This window comes from Artemia sp. Qi Xiang Cuo, chromosome 6 (genome assembly GCF_049724085.1).
Source record: "Artemia sp. Qi Xiang Cuo chromosome 6, ASM4972408v1, whole genome shotgun sequence".
In the NCBI taxonomy this organism is placed as follows: Eukaryota; Metazoa; Arthropoda; class Branchiopoda; order Anostraca; family Artemiidae; genus Artemia; species Artemia sp. Qi Xiang Cuo.
Genome location: NC_142799.1, coordinates 59,795,791 through 59,820,053, shown reverse-complemented (window position 1 = coordinate 59,820,053; position 24,263 = coordinate 59,795,791). Strand labels below are relative to the sequence as shown.

At 35.9% G+C, this 24,263-nt stretch overlaps 1 protein-coding gene across 1 annotated transcript in view; it reads left to right on the top strand.

Moving 5' to 3' along the window:
• The window catches only part of LOC148951467 (inositol 1,4,5-trisphosphate receptor-like), a 97,273-nt gene that overhangs the window by 40,577 nt on the left and 32,433 nt on the right, over positions 1 to 24,263 (top strand). Inside the window, 1 exon segment of the mRNA XM_089091118.1 lies at positions 16,875 to 17,019. Coding sequence (XP_088947244.1) covers positions 16,875 to 17,019 — 145 coding nt within the window.

Here is a 24,263-nt window from a genome sequence, read left to right as displayed (position 1 = left end):
AAAATCTCTTCAAAAATCATCTTTTAAAATGTCTCTAACTGTTTCGCCGAAATAGTTCCATAACCTGTCTAAAACAGTTTCGCCCAAATAATCCCTAAACGTAATTCAGCGTGTTCCTTTTGTTTTTGGCATCTCTGCGCTAATGCATTTCAAATTAATAAGAAACCTGATTCCCGCGCTAAAACAATTCATCGCTAAGATGTTTCTTGGAGAATTGTTTCCGTGGCCTTTGGCTATTAATATTCTTTGGAGTTCGACCAAAAGAGTTGTTTCCGAGGCAAAGACATTAATGACTTGGATCTATTCCTGGAAAATCGTTTCTATGCGAAAATTTTTAGTCTGACAGATGATGTCGTTGATTGATTGATCTGTCAAGAAAGGGGAATTAATTTGTTGTTTCTAAGGGGAATTATTGATACACGATAGGTGAATTGAGGTCGACAGCACAGGTGTTCCAAGGTCGATGTTGTTGTTGTTGTAAGTGCACGCTCTCAGCGAATGTCATGGTCGATGTTGTTGTTGTTGACACACTTTGATTACGCAATCAAGTTCTCGGAAATTCACTTCCCCCTGGAGTCCTAGATCAATAACATTGTTCCCGTTAGAATTCAATGCACATGTGCAACCTTCGTCCCGGAGTTATTACACACAGAAACATCAAATAAATCGATCTTAGAAAAAAAGGTCATTGACCCCAGTACGTAATCATTCTCCCTAGGGAGGCTATGCCCTTATTTGGTGTGGGCGTCGGAATTTTTAAAAAAAGTGTCCGGATCGGGATTCGAAGGGGTATTGTGGGCGTCGGAGTCAATAAGGCCCTTCTACTCACCACTCGACTCTCGGTATTTCAAACCGTGTTTCTCCCAAATCTGAGCTTTCTGTAACAAGCAGATGAGTTTTGCGCTTTTAGCGCACTTTTCAGCGATTGCAGACGGTGCTATAAAGCGATTGCTCGCCTTTCTACCAGTGATTATTGGGTTCACCATACTTTATACTATATTACTATTTTTTCCGGAGTTTCTTCAAACTTTCCATCAGTTTTGTGCTTTTTACACGCTTTTCAGTGCGCAAATTCGTGCTTTAACGCGCAGACTCGAGCTGCTGCTTGTAATCTTCTGACTTCTAATACTCTAAACTATATTTTTGTCTGTTTTGTTATTACATAGGATAGGCACTCCTATTTTAAGCTTTACGCGCTTTTTTTTAGCGCTCTATTGCGTGTTTCAGAGCAATCCTTTACTTTTTATGTAGCAACCATTGGACTCGCCATATCTTAAAATTTATATTCAGAGGTTTTGATGCTTTTGTAGAGATGCTGGTAAACTTGCGGATTTTTTTAGCGCTTCGAGCACTGGTAAAGGTGCTTTAGAACAAATCAGTACGGTGTCAATTAAAATAATGCATAGTTAAATTTAAAAAAAAATCAAAGAAAGCAAAAATTACATTCTGCAACTGTGAATATTCTACCCAGATGAGGACGATCATAAACTCAGAAAAACGCCGGGAACAGAGCAGCTCATTGACTTTCATACAATGATAGTAATCCCGAGGCGATATCTTGTACGGTGGCCGGCGTTTACCCCCCCCCCCCGGCGAACACCCCCGGAAAATACCCCCCAGAAAATACCCCCGGAAAATACCCCCGCGGAAAATACCCCCCGTGGAAATACCCCCGAAAAATACCCCCCCCCCTGGAAAATACCCCGCCAGAAAATACCCCCTCGGAAAATACCCCCCGTGGAAAATACCCCCCCCCCAAAAAAAAAAAGGAAAATAAGACTTTCCAAGTTTGAGAATTTTAATTGAGTTTCATTTTTTTAATTTCCGCTGGGGGATGGAATTTTGGTACTTGTGTATTATGCACCACTCACTCAAGTTTACGCTGTGTAAAATTCGAGAACACACCGTTTTTTTTTTTTTTTTTTTTAGTTTCTTCGTTACTTTAGAAATAAATTTGCGCTATAGATTTGCACATTAGGGGGTGGGGTAAGCATAACAGGTCTGCATGCAAAATGTGTTTGGCACAATTATTCTGCGTATTAGATAGATAGACAAATAAGTGTATTTTAAAGCCATATATACGGCCATGAAGACAGTAAAATAACATAAATGAATATAGTGAATGGAGGGGGGGGGGGTGTTTAACCCCTCAAAAAATGCCCAAAAAGAAAATAATAATCAAAGTAAGGTTTAATTTCAGATATAAGCATTCTGGACCCAAAGTTCTTATTTCTATATTATTTTCAAATGGGTTTCCACCAGTTAACAATATTGTAGTTTTATTAATATGTAACTCCACTCTAGCTAAGCACGCTGAATGTATTTATCTGTAAACTCAAAGCTATAAAAAGAGCTGACGCATTTGTAGTAGTCTTAATTTAAGCGTTTGGAAATATGATGGGCGTGGAGGGGGGGGGTGTTGTTGCCCTCCAGTCACTTTAGACTATTTGAAACGGCACTAGATCTTTCAATTTCCAGGGCAACTAGGCCCCCTCCCACGTCACTCTTTCCCAAAATTGTCGAATCAAAATTCTGAGATAGCTTTTTTCTGCAGCACAGTTGAAAAGCCCAATAACTATGTCCTCGGAGATAAAAATGACACCCTACATCACATCCGGGGAAAGGTTGTTAAGCTATAAAAATCGCCCTTTGTTTTGTTTGTTATTGAAAAGCATGCATACATTTTTTGGGTGGGAAGGGGAGGACGAATTTTCTGCTGGGAGAATTTTAAATAGTTTGCAGGAGATGAAATTTTAAGAAGAAATTTTTCGCTGGGTGAATTTGCAAGAATTCATATACGAAATTTCTTTAAATGTCTTGCTTTCTCTTTGCCGATTTAATTTTACGCGTGGGGATGTTAGGGGTAATTGTCCGGGGTAAGTCTTCGCCAGGATTGAATTGTCCAGAGGATATTTCTATGGGGAGGGGTATTTTTCGTGAGGGAGGGCATTTTTGGTGGGGTTGAACACCCCCCCTCCCGTTCACTATATTTATTTATGTTATTTTACTGTGTTCATGGCCTTATATTTGGCTTTAAAAATACACTTATTTATCTATCTATCTAATATGCAGAATAGTTGTACCAAATACATTTTGCATGCAGACCCGTTATGCTTACCCCCATCCCCCTAATATGCAAATCTATAGCGCAAATTTATTTCTAAAGTAACGAAGAAAGTAGCAAAAAAAACCGGCGTGTTCACGAATTTTATACAGCGTAAACTTGAGTGAATGGCACATAATACACAAGTACTAAAATTCCATCCCCCTACGGAAATAAAAAAAATAAAACTCAAATAAAATTCTCAAATTTGGAAAGCCTTATTTTTCACGGGGGTATTTTTTTTTTTGGGGGGGGGGGGGTATTTTACGGGGAGTATTTTCCGGGGGGTATTTTCCACGGGGGGGGGTATTTTCCGCCGGGGCTATTTTCCGGGGGTATTTTCCGGGGTGTATTTTCCTTGGGAGGTATTTTCCTCGAAGAGATAATTTCCGGGTGTATTTTCCGCGGGGGGTATTTTCCGGGGGGGTATTCACCTAGAACCACGAAACTGCGTTTCCATAGGTGGAGGTTCCTATTCCTATTTGTAGATTCTACAGTTGGTTGAGATCAATGAGCTACCTCTTAACTAAGACATATTAAAATGATAAAATGACATTTTGTCTTAATAAACTTTGGGTGCGAAAATAAAATTTCTTCTTTTTGCTTAAATTTTGTAGAGAGAGAGAGAAAATTCATTTTTATTAAAGACCAATATTCACAAAACAATCATATCAAACAGACCTACCACGTGAAAATCTGTTCAGGAGCTTGCTTAAAGATTTGTTTGCTCCTAAAAACTACAGCCATTTTCTCCGTCGGTTTTGGGTTTTCTGTAATGCGCTTGTTTTTTAATATTCTACACACGTATGGAATTATCTTTGGTTTCTTATTTTCATTTCCGCTCCTTACTCATCAGAAAAACATCGACCCCCCCCCCATCAAAATAGGTAATAGAAACAGCGATAGCGTTAGAGTCAATGTTGAAAAGTTTCAATTTTTTTTCATGAAGGTTTTATTTCCATAGCTTACGCATTAATAATGGACTGAAGTTATTTCACGGCTATGATTTATGTTTTACAGAAATCAATGACTGGAAAAATCGACTTGCAGCTATTAATAAATGTCAGGACAAGCTGAAGGGTTCAAGCACCGATCTGGCAACTGCTCTTGAAAACTTTTCTGGGCGACTGATCTCTAATATGGACCGAATTGAATCTAGACAAGAGTATTTGAACAATCAGCTTTTGTCGTTTGTTCGAGAATATCAGGCTTGTCAGGTATTTTTTTTAAAATCATTCTACCACTCAAAATCAAAACACTGTTCCTACATAAACCAAGTTTTGAACAATTACAGTTTGTAATTACTAAGGTTGTATGAGAAACTATAGCAAACTATGGTTTTTACAGCAAAAATAAATAGTAGAGATATCTAGTAATTTGAGAGCTACCGCCAGCCAATAAAGTAGGGATAAAATATGATGTACGTGACTAAAGTCACAAGGATTGGGGGGGGGGGCTGTAGTGCCCGTTTCCCTACCACTGTAAGTGCCCTTATGTATGATTCAATGCAAAAGTATTCTTTGCAATGAGTTCTTTTTCATGTCGGTCGGCATAATGGACGGCGGTGCCCCCTCCTAAATAAAAGATAGTCTGGAAATAACAATTTAAAAAACTCAACCTGGAATGACGTCGTAATTGGGTCATTCGAGTACCTTCAATACTCTGTTACTAATTTTAGGCGACACTCCTGCGAGATAACTAGTATATTGAAGATTAAGGTTAGATTTCAGATTTCACCCTTCTGCCATAGTGAAGAGACGCAGATTAATCGCTCAATGAAAAGCAAGGAGTGTAGATACCACTTAGAACGTATCCCTGTTCAACATCGGGTTCGAAAAAAATGACCAGCCTAGTCTAAAGAAGGTTTGAAGGGTTCGTCACCTTCACGGTTGTGCTTGTAACTTGATTAATTTAAAAAACTTTTTCCACAAAATAAGTTTTTCAAAAAAAAGTAAAGAACTCCATTAAACCGAAAATGAGCAAAAATAAAATAAAATAATCTACCAAGCGTGAAACTACCACAAATCAGCATCAATAAATAAGAGAAACCCAAAAACGAACAGAAATTACAATAAATAACCTAGTCAAACTCAAAACGAGTAGAAATTAACATAAGATGGGCGCAAAACCCCTATGCCTTCCCAAGGCCAGAACAAAATTTGCATTATTTTATGACTATTGATATAATAATACGTTTCGGAAAAAAAAGGTTTTCAAAGATAATTAAAAAGCTAAATAAAACCTAAGACCAGCAGAAATAAATTCCTGTAATAATTCAAAACTCAAAACGACCAAAATTTCCATTAAAGTCAAAACGGTAATATAACACCAGTGAAACGAACAGAAATTAAAATAAACGATAGAAAATATAGAGAAAGCAACTACAAATATAACTGAATAAATAAATCTTAAAACAAGTAAAAATTAAGTTGAAGTCAAACTTAAAACGAAAAAAAAAGTACTTCAAACAGGAATTTGGCTACTGCACTTTTCCCCCTTTCCTAACCGTAAAATTCGAAAGCTTGTTGCGTCATTTACGTCTTATTGAAAAATATCTGTATCTTGAACGCTGTGCTTTTGTTTTTCAAAACTTCGGCCAAAAATATAGGATTAAATCTTCAAGAAAAGGGAAACAAGGATAAAATCATTTAATTATTACAAATTGGACCCAGCCGAACCGTCATTGCAAGTTAATGAAAGTTATGGAGAAGTCAGATGCCAACTTTTAGAATCGGAATGTGACTTGACCCCTTTTAGAATCGACCCCTTTTAGAATCGGAATGTGAATCTGAATCTGATCAAAAAAGTGATCCCATAAGTTGAAATAAAAAAGAATATTTTTAGTCAATTCAGGTAATTAGATTCTCTTATTTGGTTCTAGGAAGAAGAGTTTTGAACTCTACAGATTTACGGGTCCGGTCGTTTCAAAATGAATCTGACTAAACTTATAACATGGGCTTTAGAAGAGAGAGACGAAGTAAAAATCCTAGCTGCAACTCCAATTACACCAAAAATAATATAAAATTTATATAAACTTTTACTTGAGAAGATTAATTCAGAATCAAAGTTCCTCGATAATGAATCAAAGCTGCTGTGAATATAAAACTTGATATGGCTGAGTATGAAGTCTAACAAACATTTAACTGAAATTAAAAGAAGCAAAGAAACTTTGGCCCCTCCTAAATCTCTTGGTTTTTAACAGATGAGAATAAAAACAACTTACGTGGCCTTTAGGAATAAAAAAAATAAACAGAAAACAGAATCATCATTGAAGCGTTGAATGTAACCAAGACTAATTTAAACAATAGTAGTTCAATATTGATAAATCTCCAGTTCTTACCTGCAAATGATAGGCAGCGCAATAGCGCTACTTAAGTAACAAAATGTGGGAACAACGTGTTATTTTTTTACGCAGAGGCACTTCGTATAGAAAGAGCTATAGAGGATTTAGAAGGACCTTATTCGATTGGAAATATAAAGTTCTAGTGCCTTTTTTAGAGCCAAAAGTGATTAGAGGAAAACTTGCTATCGCTCCACCTCCATCATTTCCCCATAAACATCCAATCAAAATAATGACTTAACTATTTTGTTCAGCATAGTTGAAAGGTCAAATAACTATGTCTTTGGGGATGTCACCCCCCCCCCACAGCCTTCAGGGAAAGGGCTATAAGTTATGAAAGTTGTCCGTTGTTAACATGTAAGGTTTTTGTGAAAGGGGTGGTCGTATAAACTTTGGAGGGGGCTCATTCAATTTGAAATCAGAAGTTCTAGTGCCATTTTAAGAGTCAAAAGTGATCGAAAGGCAACTCCCCTTCCCCCACGCCTTCGTTTCTCCAAGTACATCCGATCGAATTTTTGCAGTAACCATTTTGTTCAAAATAGTCCAAAGATCATATAACAATGCCTCTGGGGTGGACATAAGCCCACCAGTTCCTGCGGCCAAGGGTTGTAAGTTATGCCACAGGGTATATAAGATTTTCACGGAAAGAGCCATGTTAGCTTTGAAGGGATTGGAATTGGAAAACTCGATTGGAAACCAAGATTTTTAGTTCTCTTTTTAAGAGTCAAAATTGATCCAAGTGCAGTTACCCTCCCCCCACCCTCCACGCCCTCTCTTCTTCAAGTGCATCACATGGAAATTTTGAGATAGCCATGTTGTTCAAAATAGTCCAAAGATCATATAACAGTGCCTCCAGGATTGACATAACCCCCCAAAGCCCGGGAGAAAGAGTTGTAAATTATTCTCCCGGGGCATATTTGGTTTTATGGAAGGGGTAGTCATATAAACTTAGGAGGGGGCTCAATCGACTAGAAATTCTGAATTCAGAATTTCTGGTGTCCTTTTTAAGAGTCAAAAGGGATCAGAGGGAAACTAGTCCCCCCCACGTCCCCAAGTATATCCAATCAAAATTTTAGTATAACTATTTTGTTCAAAATAGTCAAAAGATCGAATAAATATGCCCCTGCGTTAACAAAATCCACGCAGCCCACAGGGCAAGGGCTGTAAGTGATGTAAGTTGCCGATTGCTAACATATAAGGTTATTATGGAAGGGGTGGCTGTATAAACTTCAGAAGAGGCGTATTCGATTTGAAATCGAAAGTTCTAGTTTTCTTTTTAACAGTCAAAAATGATCGGAAGAAAACTATCCCCCCTTGCCCTTTAGCTCCTAAGATTTTGCGATTAACGTTTTAAGAAGGCCAGTTCGTTCAAAGTGGTTGAAAGATCATATAAAAATTACTCTAGGGTTGACACAATCCTCCAAAGCCTGGGGACAAGGGTTGTAAGAGATGCCCTGGGTGCATATGAGGTTTTTATGGAAGGAGTGGTGGTATAAACTTTGAAGGAGGCTCATTTAATTTGAAATTGAAAGTTTTAGTTCCCTTTTTAAGAGTCAAAAGGGATTACAGGGCAACTACCCCCCCCCCGTTCCCCAAATGCATCTGAGATTTTGCGATAGTTATTTTGTTCAAAGTAGTCCAAAATTAATATAACAATCCCTCCAGGATTGTTATACACAACCCCTCAGAGCCTGGAGGCAACGGTTGTTAAGTTATGTCCCAGGGGCATATAAGGGTTTTACGGAAGAGAAGGTCGTATAAACTTCGGAGGAGGCTCATTAAATTGGAAATAAGAAGTTCTGATGCCCTTTTTAAGAGTCAGTCACCAGAGGGCAACTAGCTTCCCGTCCCCAGGCCCTCTTCTCCTCAAATGCATCCGATCAAAGTTTCGAGATAGTCACGTTGTTAAGAGAGAGGGTTGTTAATAGTGACAAATTTAAGCCATATTAAGAGATCTGAGAGGTTTGAATGAAATTGTTTCGTTTTCTTGAGTCAATACTATGCTTCCTGATTGCCAAGCATCAGAAACATTATAAAATCATGAAATCACAGGAAAAAACAGTTAAAACTCAACATAGAGAAAAAACAAAACATGAAAAAAGCTGATGAAGGATGAAATATAAGCAAAAAAAGCGTGAATTAAGGAAAGGCAGGAACCCTATCAACCAATTCCAGAGGGGGAGGGTTGTTATTAGAGGTAGTTTTAAACCATATTAAGAGATATTTCTGAGAGCTTTTAATGAAAATGCCTTGTTTCTTTGAGCCAAGACTATGCATTCCTGTTTGGCAAGCATCAGAAACATTATAAAATCATGAAAGCACAGAAAAAAGCAGTTAAAACTCAACAAACGGAAACACAAACGTGAAAAAGCTGATAAAGGATAAAATTTAAGCAAAAAAATCGTGAAACATAAAGAAAGGCCGGAACCTAACCTTAACTTTAAGCTGTATTATGGAAGTTATTTATTTACGGTAGCTTATTGGGTGTCAGAATTCAGTCCCCCTCCCCCCGAAAAATTCATGTAACACATTCCACCTTAACTTTAAACAGTTTAATGAAAAGTTATTTATTCACGATGGCTAATTGGGTGTTAGATTTCAGTCCCCCTCCCCCCGGAAAAATTCATGTAACACCTTCAACCTTAACTCTAAAGTGTTTTATGGAAGTTATTTATTTATGATAGCTTGTTGGGTGTTAGATTTTAGTCTCTATCCCCAGGAAAACGCAGGGGCCGTTTACTGCTATTTTGTGCTATAAAAGATCAATTTTTGCCCAAACAGGATCAAAATATCAGAGAAATCGATTTTTCATAATCTAAAGCTTTAAAACACGAGGTCTTTATTCACCCTGTCTTCGGAGATAAGTGCAGAGGGGGCGCATACTGCCATAAAAGATCAATTTTTGCCTAAACAGGATCAAAATATCCGAGAAATCGATTTTTCATAGTCTAAAACTTCAAAGCCAGAAGTTTCAACTCACCCTATTTGACGGACCACTGCAGAGGATTGTTTACTGCCATTTTGTGCCATAATAGACAGGATCAAAATATAAGAAAATTCGTTTTTTCATAGTCTAAAGCTTAAAACAGAAGGTTTTAAGCCATCCTATCTTGACAGACCACCACAGAGGGGCGTTTACTGCCATTTTGTGCCATATAAGATCAATTTTGGACGTGTAAGTCTAAGGCCTTCCCGACCTGTGACACTCAATGGCTAGCACACTGCACCCTTTGGCGTGCATTATCACACATAAGACATTTTTCAGACATTTTCCTACAAAAATATCCGTTTACACTAGCATCGTTTGTTTAAATTTAAAGAAAAATCCCCCAATAGCATTTCTTCTGATGACTCCTGGCAATTCAGGCCAGCGTGACACAAAACACCCGCCCGATGGAACCAATTGGCGTATATTAGCACACCTAATGAAGTTTCAACATTTCCCCAAAAAATAAGTTTATACACTAAAAATGACCATTGTTTTTATTTTAACAATGGAAAACTTGACATTTCCCGCCCCCTTCTCTTTATTTCCAGTGATTTTGTAAAAAATTCCCCTTTCTTGTTAAAAAGGACATACAATTTAAAAAATTTCTTGAATGAGCCTTCCCTTATTTCCTGTGAATTCGTAACAATTGGCTGCCCTGTGACACCCCTCTGGCACTCCATCGCCATTCCTATAGCATTCTCAGATATTTTCACTATAAAAATATGTTTTAAATCCATTGGTTCCAGTTTTCTCAAGCCATCCCCCAATGCGATAAACCAAGTCAATTCACGCCACCGTGGCGCAATATGGCTTGCACATGGCACCATCTGGTACAAACTATCATTTCTAAGGCATTTTCACATATTTTCTTGTTAAAAATCATGATTTAAATCCATTGGTTCATCTTTTCTCAAGCCAACCCGCCCTCCAGCGTGATGCACCATGCCAATCCACGCCACCGTGGCAAACTATGGCTGGCATACGGTACTCTCTGACACAAACTATTATTCCTAAGGCATTTTTAAGATTTTCTTGTTAAAAATCATGATTTAAATCCATTGGTTCGTGTTCTCCCAATCCAATCCACCGTGATACCCCCATGGCAATTCCTGACCTGTGCCACTCTATAACTGGCTCATGGCACTCTCTGATGTGCATTATCATACCTAAAGCATTCTCAGTTATTTTCATGATAAAAAAAAGCGGAAACGCTTTGTTTCTTTTCTCAGTCGTAAGAGAGTTGAAATCGCAATAGTGTGTTCTTAGATTAGTTTCTTCCTTAGGTTAAGGGGTCTTATGAATTGCAGACCCCCTATGGTGATTTGTTTTTACAATATATAAATAATTCCTACAAAATGTAAAAATACTTTCCACAATTCTAACATAGTTCTAACATAATGAAAAATAGTTGGTGCAGAACACAAAATACTTGCTACAAAACACAAAAATTCTAACGACATCCCAAATACGTCTTTTAAAATACAAAACTTCAAACACAATCCAAAATAATTTTCTGCAAAACAGAAATAATTCTTACAAAATACAAAAATACTTTGCACCATTCTAAAATAGTTCTAACGGAATGAAAAATACTTGGTGTAGAACACAAAATACTTGCTAAAAAAACACAAAAATTCTAACAACATCCCAAATACTTCTTACAGAATACAAAAATGCTTTGCACAATTCTAAAATAGTTCTAACAGAATGAAAAACAATTGGTATAGAACACAAAATACTGGCTACAAAAAAACAAAAATTAAAACAACATCCCAAATACTTCTTATAGAATACTAAAAAAATTCCAAACACAAAAAAAGTTGTATTCAGTTAGATGTATTTGGATTTGTGTAAAGTATTTTTTAATGTTGTAAGAATAATTTTTGTTTTCTAAGAACTATTTCGGATTTTGTTAGAGCTTTTTGTATTTTGTAAGAATTACTTCTGTTTTCTAGAAATTATTTTGGATTATATTAGAACTTTTTTGTATTCTATAAGAAGTATTTGGGATGTTGTTAGAATTTTTGTGTTTTGCAGCAAGTATTTTGTTTTCTGTACTAACTATTTTTCATTCTGTTAGAACTGTATTAGAATTTGGCAAAGTATTTTTTGTATTTTGTAATTTTTTTTTTTGTTTTGTAGGAATTATCTTGGATTATGCTTGAACTTTTTGTATTCTATAAGAAGTATATGGGGGGTTGTTAGAATTTTCTTGTTTTGTAGCCAGTATTTTGTTTTCTGCACAAACTATTTTTCATTCTGTAAGAATTCGAATTGTTTAAAGTATTTTTGTATATTTGAAGAGTTGTTTTTGTTTTGTAGGAGTTATTTAATATTTTGTTTGAACTTTTAGTATTCTTTAAGAAGTATTTGTTATTGTTAAACAATTTTTGTGGTTTGTGGCAAGTATTTTTTATTCTGCTCCAACTATTTTTCATTCTACAAGAACTATTTTAGAATTTTACAAAGTTTTTTTGTATTTCTTAAGAATATTTTTTTTTTGTTTCGTGGGAATTATTTTGGAATATGTTTGAATTTTGTATTCTATGTTCTGCACGAACTATTTTTCATTCAGTTCTGAACTATTTTATTCAGAACTATTTTAGAAATGTACTGAGTATTTTTGTGTTTTGTAAGAGTTATTTCTGTTTTGTGGGAATTATTTTGGAAGGCTTGAACTTTTTTGTATTCAATAAGTAGTATTTGGGATGTTGTTAGAATTTTGCTTTTTATAGTAGGTGTATGGTGTTCTGCACCAACTATTTATCATTCTGCTAGAACTATGTTAGAATGGTGCAAAGTATTTTTGTATTTGGTATTCTATAAGAAGTATTTGGGATGCTGTTTTATTATTCTTGTGTTTTGTAGAAACTGTTTTCTGCTTTGCACCACCTAGATTTCATTCTGATAGAACTATTTTAGAATTGTGCAAAGTATTTTTGCGTTTTCTAAGAATTATTTATGTTCTTTTCGATGAAACAGAACAAAGTATTCTGTTCTGAAGTATTTGGGATGTTGTTAAATTTTTTGTGTTTTGTAACAAGTATTTTGTTTTCTGCGCCAACTATTTTTCATTTTGTTAGAACTATTTTGGAATTGTGTATTTTTGTATCTTGTAAGAATAATTTTTATATTTTGTAGGAATTATTTTGGATTACATTTGAACTTTTTGTGTTCTATAGGAAGTACTGGGGATGTTTTTAGAATCTATGTATTTTGTGTTCTGCATCAACTATTTATCTTTTGGAAAAATGGCTCACAATAGGAATCTGTCTAGATACCTGCGATACCAATATGCCCAATAACAATACGCCAATACCGATACGCATATCAATATGTTCGCTACCCACACAGTGTGCAACCCTTTGCCCAGGGACTGAGGAGGGTCATATCATCACCAAAACCAAAGATACTTGACTTTAAAACCATATTGAACAAAATGGATATCTCAAAATTGTGATTGAATGACTTTGAGGGGGAAAGGGCCTTCGGGAGGGGGGGGGGGCTAGACGCCCTTCAATCCTTTTGGTCACTTAAAAAGGACACTGGCAAATTCAGTTTCCGTTCGAATGAGCTACTACACATCTCTCTATGATGTTTGCTCACCCCCTAGCATTGCTAGAAAAATGAACGGAGACAGATCACTGCTACCCATGCAAAATAGTAATTTTCCTTGTTGTTCAAGGAGGGGGTTGTAATTTCCCATAGCTAGGTTTTTGACATTGCTGATTCCAATGGTAGACTTTTCATTTTGATATGACGCCATTTTTGAGGGGTTTCATTCTTTTTTTGAAATCACCATAAATTGCTTTTCGCAATAAACTTTAACTTTTAAGACAAACCGAAATAATAGCTACCATTCCTGAATTAGTGTCAGATGGGAACTTTTTTTTACTAGGTAGTATTTGCTAAGCGTTTTTTTTTAACTTTTGGTTACAATGGCTGTGGTTCCCTCTTTACTAGGTTGCAGCTACCGCTGTAACCATGATTAATGGGGATGGGAGGGGAGGGTAAACGGAAGAGCTTTTTGTAAGACTCCAGCGAAGAGTTTTGTAACACAAATATTACGATTGTACCGTTGTATGCTTCCAATTTTTTTCTACTTAAGAAGTTGGCACCAGAAGTGCTGTTTTTAGTGCTATATCTCACTTACGGATGGTAGAACTGATAAAAGTACGTAGATATGAATCATAGCTTTAAAATGAGCCATTAAATGCCTCTCTAAAAAGTTCTCGTAACCCACGGGATCCAGCCTTTGCATTTTAAACATGCCACCAAAAGTACCATTTGTCAATTGCAGATGGTGGAATTTATAGGAAGAACACAGACATGAGTCATATTAGCTATAAAATAACGGTCTACGATGTTCTGGTAGCTCGATATACCCAACTCTTGAGAAATGGCACAAAAATTGCCAATTTTTGTGCCATGTGGCACTTGCAGAGTATACGAGAGGGGTTCCATTGTGTCCCAATTCTTAAGTGGAAGACAAAAGGTGCCGTTTTTGTGTTATTTGGTACTTACGTATGGCAAAACTTATAAAAAGCACGTAGATACGAGCAATAGCTTTCAAATCAGTCATTAAACATCTCTCTAAAAAGTTCTAGCAGCCCACAAGCCCCTAGCTTTTCCACTTGGGACATGACATCAATAGTGTCATTTTTAGTGCCATTTAGCACTTGCAGGTAGTGGAGTTTATAAAGAAAATGTAGGTATGAAAAATAACTTATAGGAGCTATTAAACATCTGTCTTTTGTAGCCTGCTAGCCCCACCCCTTGAATAATGGCACAGAATGTGCCATTTTTGGATGGTGGAATTTATGAAAGGCGCGTAGATGTGAGAAATAGCTTTTGAATGAGCTATTAAGCATCCCTCTATAATGCTCAGGTAAACCTCTAGCCCTGGAAAAAAGAGAAGAAAACGGGAGACAGATCAATGCTACCCATGCAAAAAAGGGGAAAACTGTAATTTCCCTGAACAAGGTTTTCAACTATGCTGATTCCAGTAGTATACTTCTCATTTTGATCTGACGCCATTTTTGAGGGGTTTCAGGCTTTTTTCGAAATTACCATGAATTTTTTTTCGCAATAAATTTTATTTTTAAAGCGAACGGAAATAAAAATTACTATTCCTGAATCAGCGTCAAATGGCAAATTTTTTCACTAGTCAGTTTATTTTTAACTTTTGGTTACTATGGGCTGTTGTTCACTATTTACTAGGCTTCAGCTACCGCTGGAACCCTGATTCATGAGAGGTCATTCAGATAAATTTGGCTGGGAGAAGTATTGCACCAAAAGTATTTCTCAAATAGTTCGTGGTAACGAACTGTAAGTAAGGAGCGACTCGGTTCAATAGTACCCGAAACTCTAAAAAACGGAATTTTGATAGCAGCAGATACATCAAAAGAATTGGATTTTTATGTTGATCTTAAATATATAAGATTCGTTAACTTTAGTCCTACACATCAAAAGTTACGAGCCTGTGAAAATTTGCCTTATGTTCGAAAAAAGGGTTAAACATCGCCTAAAGTCCAAGAATCTTAATGAAAATTACACCATCAGATTCACCGTATCAGAGAACTCTGCTATAGAGGTTTCAAGCCCCTATCTACAAAAATGTGGAATTTTGTATTTTTGCCAGAAGAAAGATAACGGGTGCGTGTTTAATTGTTTGTTTGTTTTTTTCCCAGGGGTGATCGTATGGACCCGGTGGTCCTAGAATATCGTGAGAGGGCTCATTTGGACGGAAATTAAAACTTCTAGTGCCCTTTTTAAGTGACAAAAAAGATTGGAGGGCAACCTGGCCCCTCCCCACACCTTTTTTTCCCAAAGTCGCCTGATCAAAACTCTGAGATAGCTATTTTGTTCAGCATGGTTGAAAAATATAATAACAACGTCTTTAAGGATGACTTAATCCCCCACAGTCCCTGGGGAAGGCTGCAAGTTATGAAGTTTGCCCAATGTTTACATAGAGCATCGGGTATTGGGAAGTATACGGACGTTTTCAGGGGGGAATTTTTCTGGTCGTGAGGGTGGGGCTGGGGTTACGTGGGAGGATCTTTCCATGGAGGAAGTTTTCATGGGTGAAGGGACATTGCTCTGAAGAAAGCACCGGATTTCCCAGTATTATTTAAAAAAAGATCAGAAGTTAAATAAAAAAAACAAGTTTTTTCAGCTTAAAGTAAGGAGCAACATCAAAACTTAAAGCGAACAGAAATTATTACGTATATGAGGGGTTTGCCCCCTAGTCAATACCTCACTCTTTACGCTAAAGTTTTTTTTTTAGTACTTTCATAAGAACTATTTATTCTAATTAAACAACCTTTGGGATTAAGGGGTCATTCTTAGAAAATCGGAACAAAATTCGAACTTTAGCGTAAAGAGCGAGGTATTGACTACGGGCCGAACCCCCTAATATACGTAATAAAATATACGAATATTGAAGTTTGTTACGTAAGTTAATACGCAAGTTGTGTATTTTTGTTACTAATAAAAACGTTAGTAAATAAATTTAAAAGTCCTAGTGCCCTTTTTAAGTAATCAAAAATTGGAGGGAAACTAGGCCCCCTCCTCCCCCCTCTTCTCAAAATTGTCTGATCTAAATTTTGAAAAAGCCACTTATCCCCCCTCCAAAAAAAAATGTGAAGTTAATATGCAAATTTCGTTTTAATCATTCATGTACGGTGAGCCAAAATTGAAATCTGCACTAATTAAAAAACGTTTAGAAACTAAATTTAAAAAGAAAACAAGTGTTTTTAATTGAAAGTAAGGAGCGACATTAGAACTTAAAACGAACAGAGATTATTCCGTATAAGAAAGAGCTGTCCCCTCTTCAACGTATCGCTCTTTACACTAAAGTTTGACTCTTTCTCACAACTCTATTTTTCTCTCTAGTCAATACCTTGCTCTTTACGCTAAAGCTCGAATTCTCTAAGAATCCCAAAGGTCGTTTAATTAGAATAAATAGCTCTTATGAGTGTACCAAGAAAAACTTTAGTGTACAGAGGAAGGTATTGACTAGGGGTGAACTCCCTCATATACGTAATAATTTCTGTTCACTTTAAGTTTTGATGTTGCTCCTTACTTTCAGCTGCAAAAACTTGTTTTTTATTTAATTTATATTGTAAAGACTAGGGTGTTAAACGGATGGAAAGCCGGAGAGATATTAAACATTCCAAGGTGAGAGGACAAGGACGTAAAAGTTCCTCCCATGCACATGTACTGATGGCGGGTATTATCAGAGGACTATTTTTTTGGGATGGGAAAAGGGTCGAACTACGAAAAAGTTTAAATTTTTGGACCACGGTTTTAAATTTATCTGACAGAGAGACGGAGGGGTCTTTCCCGCCCGATTACAGATCAACCATGAGGTAGAACATTTTATATTATTGCACATACTCTGTATTGGGTTATATACCTTTGAACACCTTATTTTTCTCTAGGATGAGCTCCATGCCGCCAAGGAAAGATTTAAAGAAGTTGGAGGTGGGGTCACAAGTCGTAATGAGAGTATTAAGAAGCTAGATGGTGAAATAGCAAAGCTTAAACAGCAGCTAGATGAAAGAGGCCAAGCAGTAACTGACGGAGGTGCTATAATTTTGTTTCTATCACAATTCAGTAGTATTTTTTTTTTTTTAAAGTGTCTTTTAGTTTTGTCAGTGGCAAGGGAAGAGCAAATGCTTCATAAGTGTTCAATAGTTGAAGATAACAGTTTTCTCGTTAATGATTATACTTAGCAAGAGAATTTCCCACAAGTGCTGATACGTGACAATTTCGGAAATAATGTCAATTTATTCAGAAAATTCATTAAGAAACCTTTTTCCACAAAATAAGTTTTTCAAAGAAAAGTAAAGAACTCCATTAAACAAAAAATTAGCAAAAATAAAATCAAATAATATACCAAGGGTGAAACTACTGCAAATCAGCATCGATAAATAAATGAAACCCAGAACTAACATAAATTACAATAAATAACCGAGTCAAACCTAAGTTGTGCTCAAAACCCCTATGCCTTCCCAAGGCCAGAACTGAAACTACACTGCACTTTACTGAAAAAAATTTAAATGTTTTTACTTTTATAACTTTAATAAATCAAATAATATTAAGATTCTGACTACTAAATATCAGTATATGTATATTAAACTGATAATGCACATTCATTTGTATTTTTTTCAGTAAAGTGCAAATCATGTTTTGGCCTTGGGATCATTTCCCCAAACACATTCAATCAAAGTTGTCATAGGATGATAACCCCTTCAGAGCCCTCAGTGCAAGGGCTGTAAGCTATGCCCTGGGGGCGTGTAAGGTTTATATAGAAAGTTGTTGTATAAATTTCAAAAAGGGCTCATGTGCCCCCCCCAGCCCTTAGGACGAGGGTTGTAAGTTATCCTCTGGGGGCTTATAAGGTGTTTATAGAAAGCGTTGTCGTAGAAACTCAAAAAGGGCTCATTCGATTGGAAATTGAAAGGCCTAGTGTCCTTTTTAACAGTCGAAATTGATTGTAAGGGTTGAAATTTTTATAGTAAAGGTTGATGTGGGTATAATGTATTCATTTTTGATTTTTGGGATGAGGATTGTATTTACTTCTCCAAGGCAACTATAAAAAAAAACACCTATTTTTTATTATTCATTTAAAAAAATGTCCTAAAATGAAGCTTTTAAAGAAAATTAAAGAGCTATTTCAAACTTAAGAACAGCAGAAATAAAGTTTATAATCAAAAAATCAAAAAAAGTTTATAATAAAAAAAAAATGTATGATTTTTTGTTGTTGTTATTGTTGTTTAGACCAGGGCACTTCGTTTCGAAGGATTTGTCGTAGGAACTTCGAAAAGGTATCAACTGATTGAAAATAGAAAGGACTGGTGCCCTATTTAGTAGTTGAAAGTGATTGGAGGGCAACTAATCCCCCTAACATTCCCACCCTCCCATTTGTCTTTATGTTTAAAAACTAAATGTTGCCTTGAGATTAAATCAAAGTGCACTGTGTTAATGCTAATTCCCAATAAGGCATCTCAGCAGTATCCCAAGAACGACTAAGGGTATTATGTTCAAACTTTCCGGGCTACATCTGCTCTTAAAATTTAACCAAATCAAAATATTGTAATTGTATCCCAACTATCAAAGAAAGTAAACAGATTTTTTTGCGAATGGTATCAAGTTTTCCATTTCAGGTCAACTAGAGGAGGTATAAAACAAAATTAAACACCACTATTTGTGTCTGGATTTTTAAAAGGGTGCACCGGTATGTTGTTAAAAATTGCTAAAAAAATTTCTCTAGTATACAAATAGCAGACCAAACTATTAAGTCTGAAAAAAACAAAAAGATTCAAAGTATTACTTTCTTCTTCCCTGAAAAGACTATGTCAATATAAAACGAATAGAAATTGATTAAAAAAAACTTTTTCCAGAAAATAAGCTTATATGCCTATAAACCTTATATGCCTCCAGGGCAGAACTTTCAACCCTTGGACTGATAGCTCTGAGGGGGTTATCATCCTAAAAGGCCTAATTTCCAGAATTTTCGAATACGTTGAACAAAATGCATATCTCAAAATTTTGATTGGATTTAGTTGGGGAAATGGTGGGCGTGAGAGGAGGGTAGTTGCCCTTCAATCACTTTCGACTATTAAAAGGGCACTAGTCCTTTCAATTTTAGATTGAATGAGTTCTTTTTTGTTGTTTTTACAATATCGCTTTATATAAAAACCTTACATGCTCCCAGGGCATAACTTACTACCCTTGCCCTGAGGGTTGTGGGGGGGGGATGGGTTGTCATCCTTAAAGACCTAATTTCCAAAACTTTCAACTACGTTGAATAAAAAAGCTATCTAACAATTTTGATTGGGTGTGTTTGGGGAAAAGGTGGGAGTGAGAGGTGGGTTAGTTGCCCTCAAATCACTTTCGACTATTAAAAAGGGCACTAGCAGCAGTATCGATATACACAGTCATAATTACACATGCAATTACACAAGAACTGTACAAGAAAAAATACATGGAATTTCTGTTGATTTGAACGGTACATGAAAAAAATACATGGAATTGCACAAGAAAACCCACGCATGTGACACTATAGTTAGACATGGACATTTTAAAAAGCTGGCACGGTATAATGTGGTCTAACATGTTTTGAGAGTATGGTCGCAATTATATAACTCAATCAGACTGGTTTTTGTTATTGTTGTCAATTGCACAAGAAGTTGCACTTCAGCGTCACGTGCACATTTTTTTTAAAGCTGGCACGGTATAAAGTTGCCCAACATGTTTTGGGAGTATGGTTGAAATTATATAACTCAACCGGACTGTTTTTTGAGGCAACATCCGTTTTTTAGGAGCCAATCAGAGGCATCGATGGTTGCTCAATATACGGTAAGTTGATTGGTGATTGGTTATAAATAAAAGGACTGATTTCTTATTCATCCTTGAGATTTTGTATAAAATGCTCTTACCTTACGATTTAATTTTCGTAATGATTTCATATATCATAGATAGTACACTGAATATTATTAACTTTAAAGCAATGGATTCGTCAATTTGCAATGCGAGGACAGTTTACTCAATTTCTTAATTTATTTCCAAATAAAATCATTTACTAGTATATTCAAATTTTAGGGGGACACAGTCTACTTCCCCTCAAACATTATAAATACTACAGGAGTACTAACTTACACGCTATACAACAAAAAGTACACTCTTTTTCCAGTATGTGAATAAAAACCCTCCCCAAGAGCCCTATTTATGAGCTTATTACAGTAGCTTTAGTTATTTCGTTCAAAATGTCCTTTTCACATTATCAAAAATAGGGTTTCTGGTGTAAAAGGCATCAGCGTCTTATTCTACTAGCAAGAGTGACAATTTCCAAACAACATTTTACATTCGATATATGAAATTATTAATACCACATGTTTAAGGACAGTGCCAAGGGTTTCCTTGGGAAATAGATTCTTTTTTTGGTCAAATTAGGTGCGAGTAAAGCCTTTGAAATGCGATGAGTGAGTGATATTTGAACAATGTTGTCAATTTAAAATAGGGTCTAGCGTTATGGTATACTAAATAAATTGATATTAAAATCGTTAATTAAAGAATAGTACACTAAACTCAGAATTGACTTTAGGGGGTAATTTATATCATTGGTATTTTTGTCTGATAACAGGTGCTATTCATTGCGATCATAGCTCTAAAAAAAGGGTTTAGAATTTGCGAATACTTCGATGTGTTCGGTATAATACACAAGTGGTGTTTTGAACAGGGTTGTCAGTTTAAAATAGAGTCTAACGATGGCTTGTTAAATCAGGCAATTTGTTATAAACGGGTATTTATATTCTAGTCGCTTCTTGTCCCCCCAATTTTTCAAAGTGGGTGTTTACAACTAAGGGGAAACTGGCTCGACCAAAGAATATTTATATTCTTGTCACTTTTCGTTCCCCCAATTTTTCAAAATGGGTGTTTACAACTAAGAGGAAACTGGCCCGACCAAAGAGTATTTATATTCTTGTCACTTTTCGCTTCCCCAATTTTTCAAAGTGGGTGTTTAAAGCTAAGAGGAAACTTGTTTGACCAGAGAGTAATTGTGTTTTAGTCAGTTATTGTGCCCAAAAGTTTTCAAAGTGGGTATTTACAACTACGAGGAGACTTGCCCAAACAAAGAGTATATACAATCTTTTAACTTTTCTGTAACTCAAATTTTCACTGCAGGTGATTTATGCTCAGATGGAACTGATCTAACCAAAGAGTATTTTTATTCTTGTTACATTTAAGTACCATATTTTGTCAGTGGGTTTTTAAAGCTAAGTTGTAAACTTACGCTACCAATGAGCCTTTATATTAATGCCACGTTTTTTGCCGCCCAGATTTCAAAGCGTGTGATTAATAAGACGTGGGCACTTCAATAACCAGAGTATGTATAGTCTTGTCAATTTTTGTTACCTCCGCTTTTAAAAGTTTGTCTTTACCAAAAATGAGTAAACTGGCCTGTCCAGAGTTGTTATATTATTGACACTTTTCGGCCCCTTAATTTTTCAAAGCGGGTGTTTACAACTGGGGGGGAAATTGGCCCGACCAAAGAGTATTTATATTTTTATCACTTATCTGTCCCCCAATTTTTCAAAGCGAGTGTTTAAAACTTAGGGGGAAAATGGCCTTACCAATGAGTCGTTATATTCTTTACACTTTACGTCCCCAAAATTCTTCACATCGGTGTTTAAAACAAAGTGGCAACTTGCTTAAAAATAGAATTTATATTATTTTTAAATTTCGTTACCCCAATTTTTCAACGTGGGGTTTTAAAAGGAAATGGAGACAAGGCTAGCCCACAGAATAATTATATTCTATTCAAGGATTTCTCCCTCCATTTTTCAAAATGGGTGTGTAAAACTAAGAGGAACAATTTCCAAACAAAGAGTCATAAAAATCTTTTAAAATGTAGTTACTCCAATTTTTCACATTGGTTGATTACAAGAAAGGGGGAAACTGACCAGACCAAATAGTCGTAATATTCATGCCACTTTTAGTTCCCCCCATAATTCAATGCGGATTTTTAAAACTACGAAGAAACTTGAACAACCAAAGACTATTTATATTTTTCTAAATTTTTGTTCCCTAAGTTTTTAAAAAAGGGTGTTTAAAACTAAGGGGAAACTGGCCCGACCAAAGAGTATTCATATTCTTGTCACTTTTTGGTACCCCAAGATTTCAAAGTGTGTGTTTAAAACTAAGGGGAAACTTGCCCAAACATAGACTTTTTATATTCGTTTCAAATTTAGGCCCCCAAATTTTCACATTTGGTTTTTAAAACTTAAAGGTAAAATAGCCAAACCAAACAGTATTTATATTTTAGTCACTGTTTGTCCCCCCAATTTTTCAATTAGAGTGTGTAAGACTACGGCGAAACTGGCCCGACCAAAGAGTATTTATATTCTTGTCACTTTTGTTCCCCAAATTTTTCAAAGTGGGTGTTTACTTCTAAGGGGAAACTGGGCAGACCAAAGAGTATTTATATTCTTGTCACTTTTCATTCCCCCCAATTTTTCAAAGCGGGTGTTTACAACTAAGGGGAAACTGGCCCGACCAAAGAGTATTTATATTCTTGTCACTTTTTGTTCCCCCAATTTTTCAAAGCGGGTGTTTACAACTACGGGGAAACTTGCCCAACCATAGTTCATTTATATTAGTTGCAAATTTCCGTACCCCAAATTTTAAAAGTGGGTATTTAAAAGTGAGGGGAAACAGAAGAAACCCAAGAGACGTAATTTACATTTAAATTTTTGACCCGTCAAGTAAGCAAAGCGAGTGTTTTCTACTAAGAGGAAACTTCCTTACCTATAGACTAGTTATCTTCTTCTCACTTTTTGGTTCCCAGATTTTTCGAAAAACTACACCAGGGTGGTATTTTCTGCTATTTTACCCACTAAGTAACAAAACCAAGAGAAAGAAATTCAAAGAGAGCCAATTGATTATATATGGTCTAAACCCTAAATCGGAGGCTGTTAGCACCCTCCATCCATACGATTATTTTTAAAAACTACACCAGCCTGTCATTTTCTGATATTTTACCCACTAGTTAAAAAAACAAACATAATTAAATTTCTAACGACCAGAGGACTTTTTAAGATTTTTCATTGGTTTGAGATACAGCAATGGTACAGCTTCTTAATAGCATAGTGGAGAACAAGTATTGATTATTTTGTTTCTTAAGTTAAGAGGTGAAATTGAGATCTGAGGAATTTTTTAAATTTCTCATTTGGCAGAGAGATGCAACAATTATAATCTTTTTTAACAGCTTTGAAACGAAAAACTTTTGAATGCCTGGTTGTTTAAGTTAAAAGGTGAAATCAAGACCAGAAGAATTTTAGAGATTTTTTATTGGTCGGAGAGGGTTTTATGACTCCTCCCCACAATGAATTCAGATGGTTTTAGGAGTCATCCTCCTAGCCATAACTCCATTCAACCTTGAGCGAAGGTATAAAAGCTTTATGATGTATTTTTTCTTAACAACTACATTAATAGCTTCCAAGATGATAGGACTGTATGACACAGAATTTGTTAGTTTGAAGTAATCATCTTGTGATGTTATATGGGGATGTGCATTTTGTTTATTGTCAATGGAACTCAAAGAAATTGACTGTTATAATTAGATAGCGTGCAACATGAGTATAATAAAAACTAGGGGAATACTGCAATACATCCTATGAATGGACTGAGATTCTACGATAGAGTGATTACACCACTTAATAATATGTGTCAGGAAATGAAGAATATCAAGGAGAAAGTCAGTGAGATTAGTAGCTTTTTCTGCATTGAGGCAATCTACGTAAAGGGTACTTTACTTACTAATAAATTTCTATTTCAAAACCGTGATCCTACCTTAGGAATCTAATTTTTAATTTAGAAGAATTCAAAGGTCCTAAATCTGAAGGGGTTTATCACCGTCATGAAGACGAGGTTAGATTTTTTGTGCACTAGCTAACTAAGGATTTACCTGATCATGATAAATAGATAAAACATGATAAAAGCTATTCTATATCATGGACCATCATTTCGGGATGTTCAACACTGAACGTGTTTATGAACGTGTATCATAATGTAATTTTGTATTAATATTCTGCACAGCATTATTTCATTAAAAATATATTATGCATTACATTGTTATGTGTTCATTATTTTTAGAGTAAGCTAGCATATCAAAAGTTTAGCACACACAGAGACGAAACACACATAGAGACGACACATGCACAGAGACGATATACACACAGAGACAACACACACGCACACAGACGAATAACACACATAGCGACGACACACGCACAGAAACGACACACACACACACAGAGAGAGAG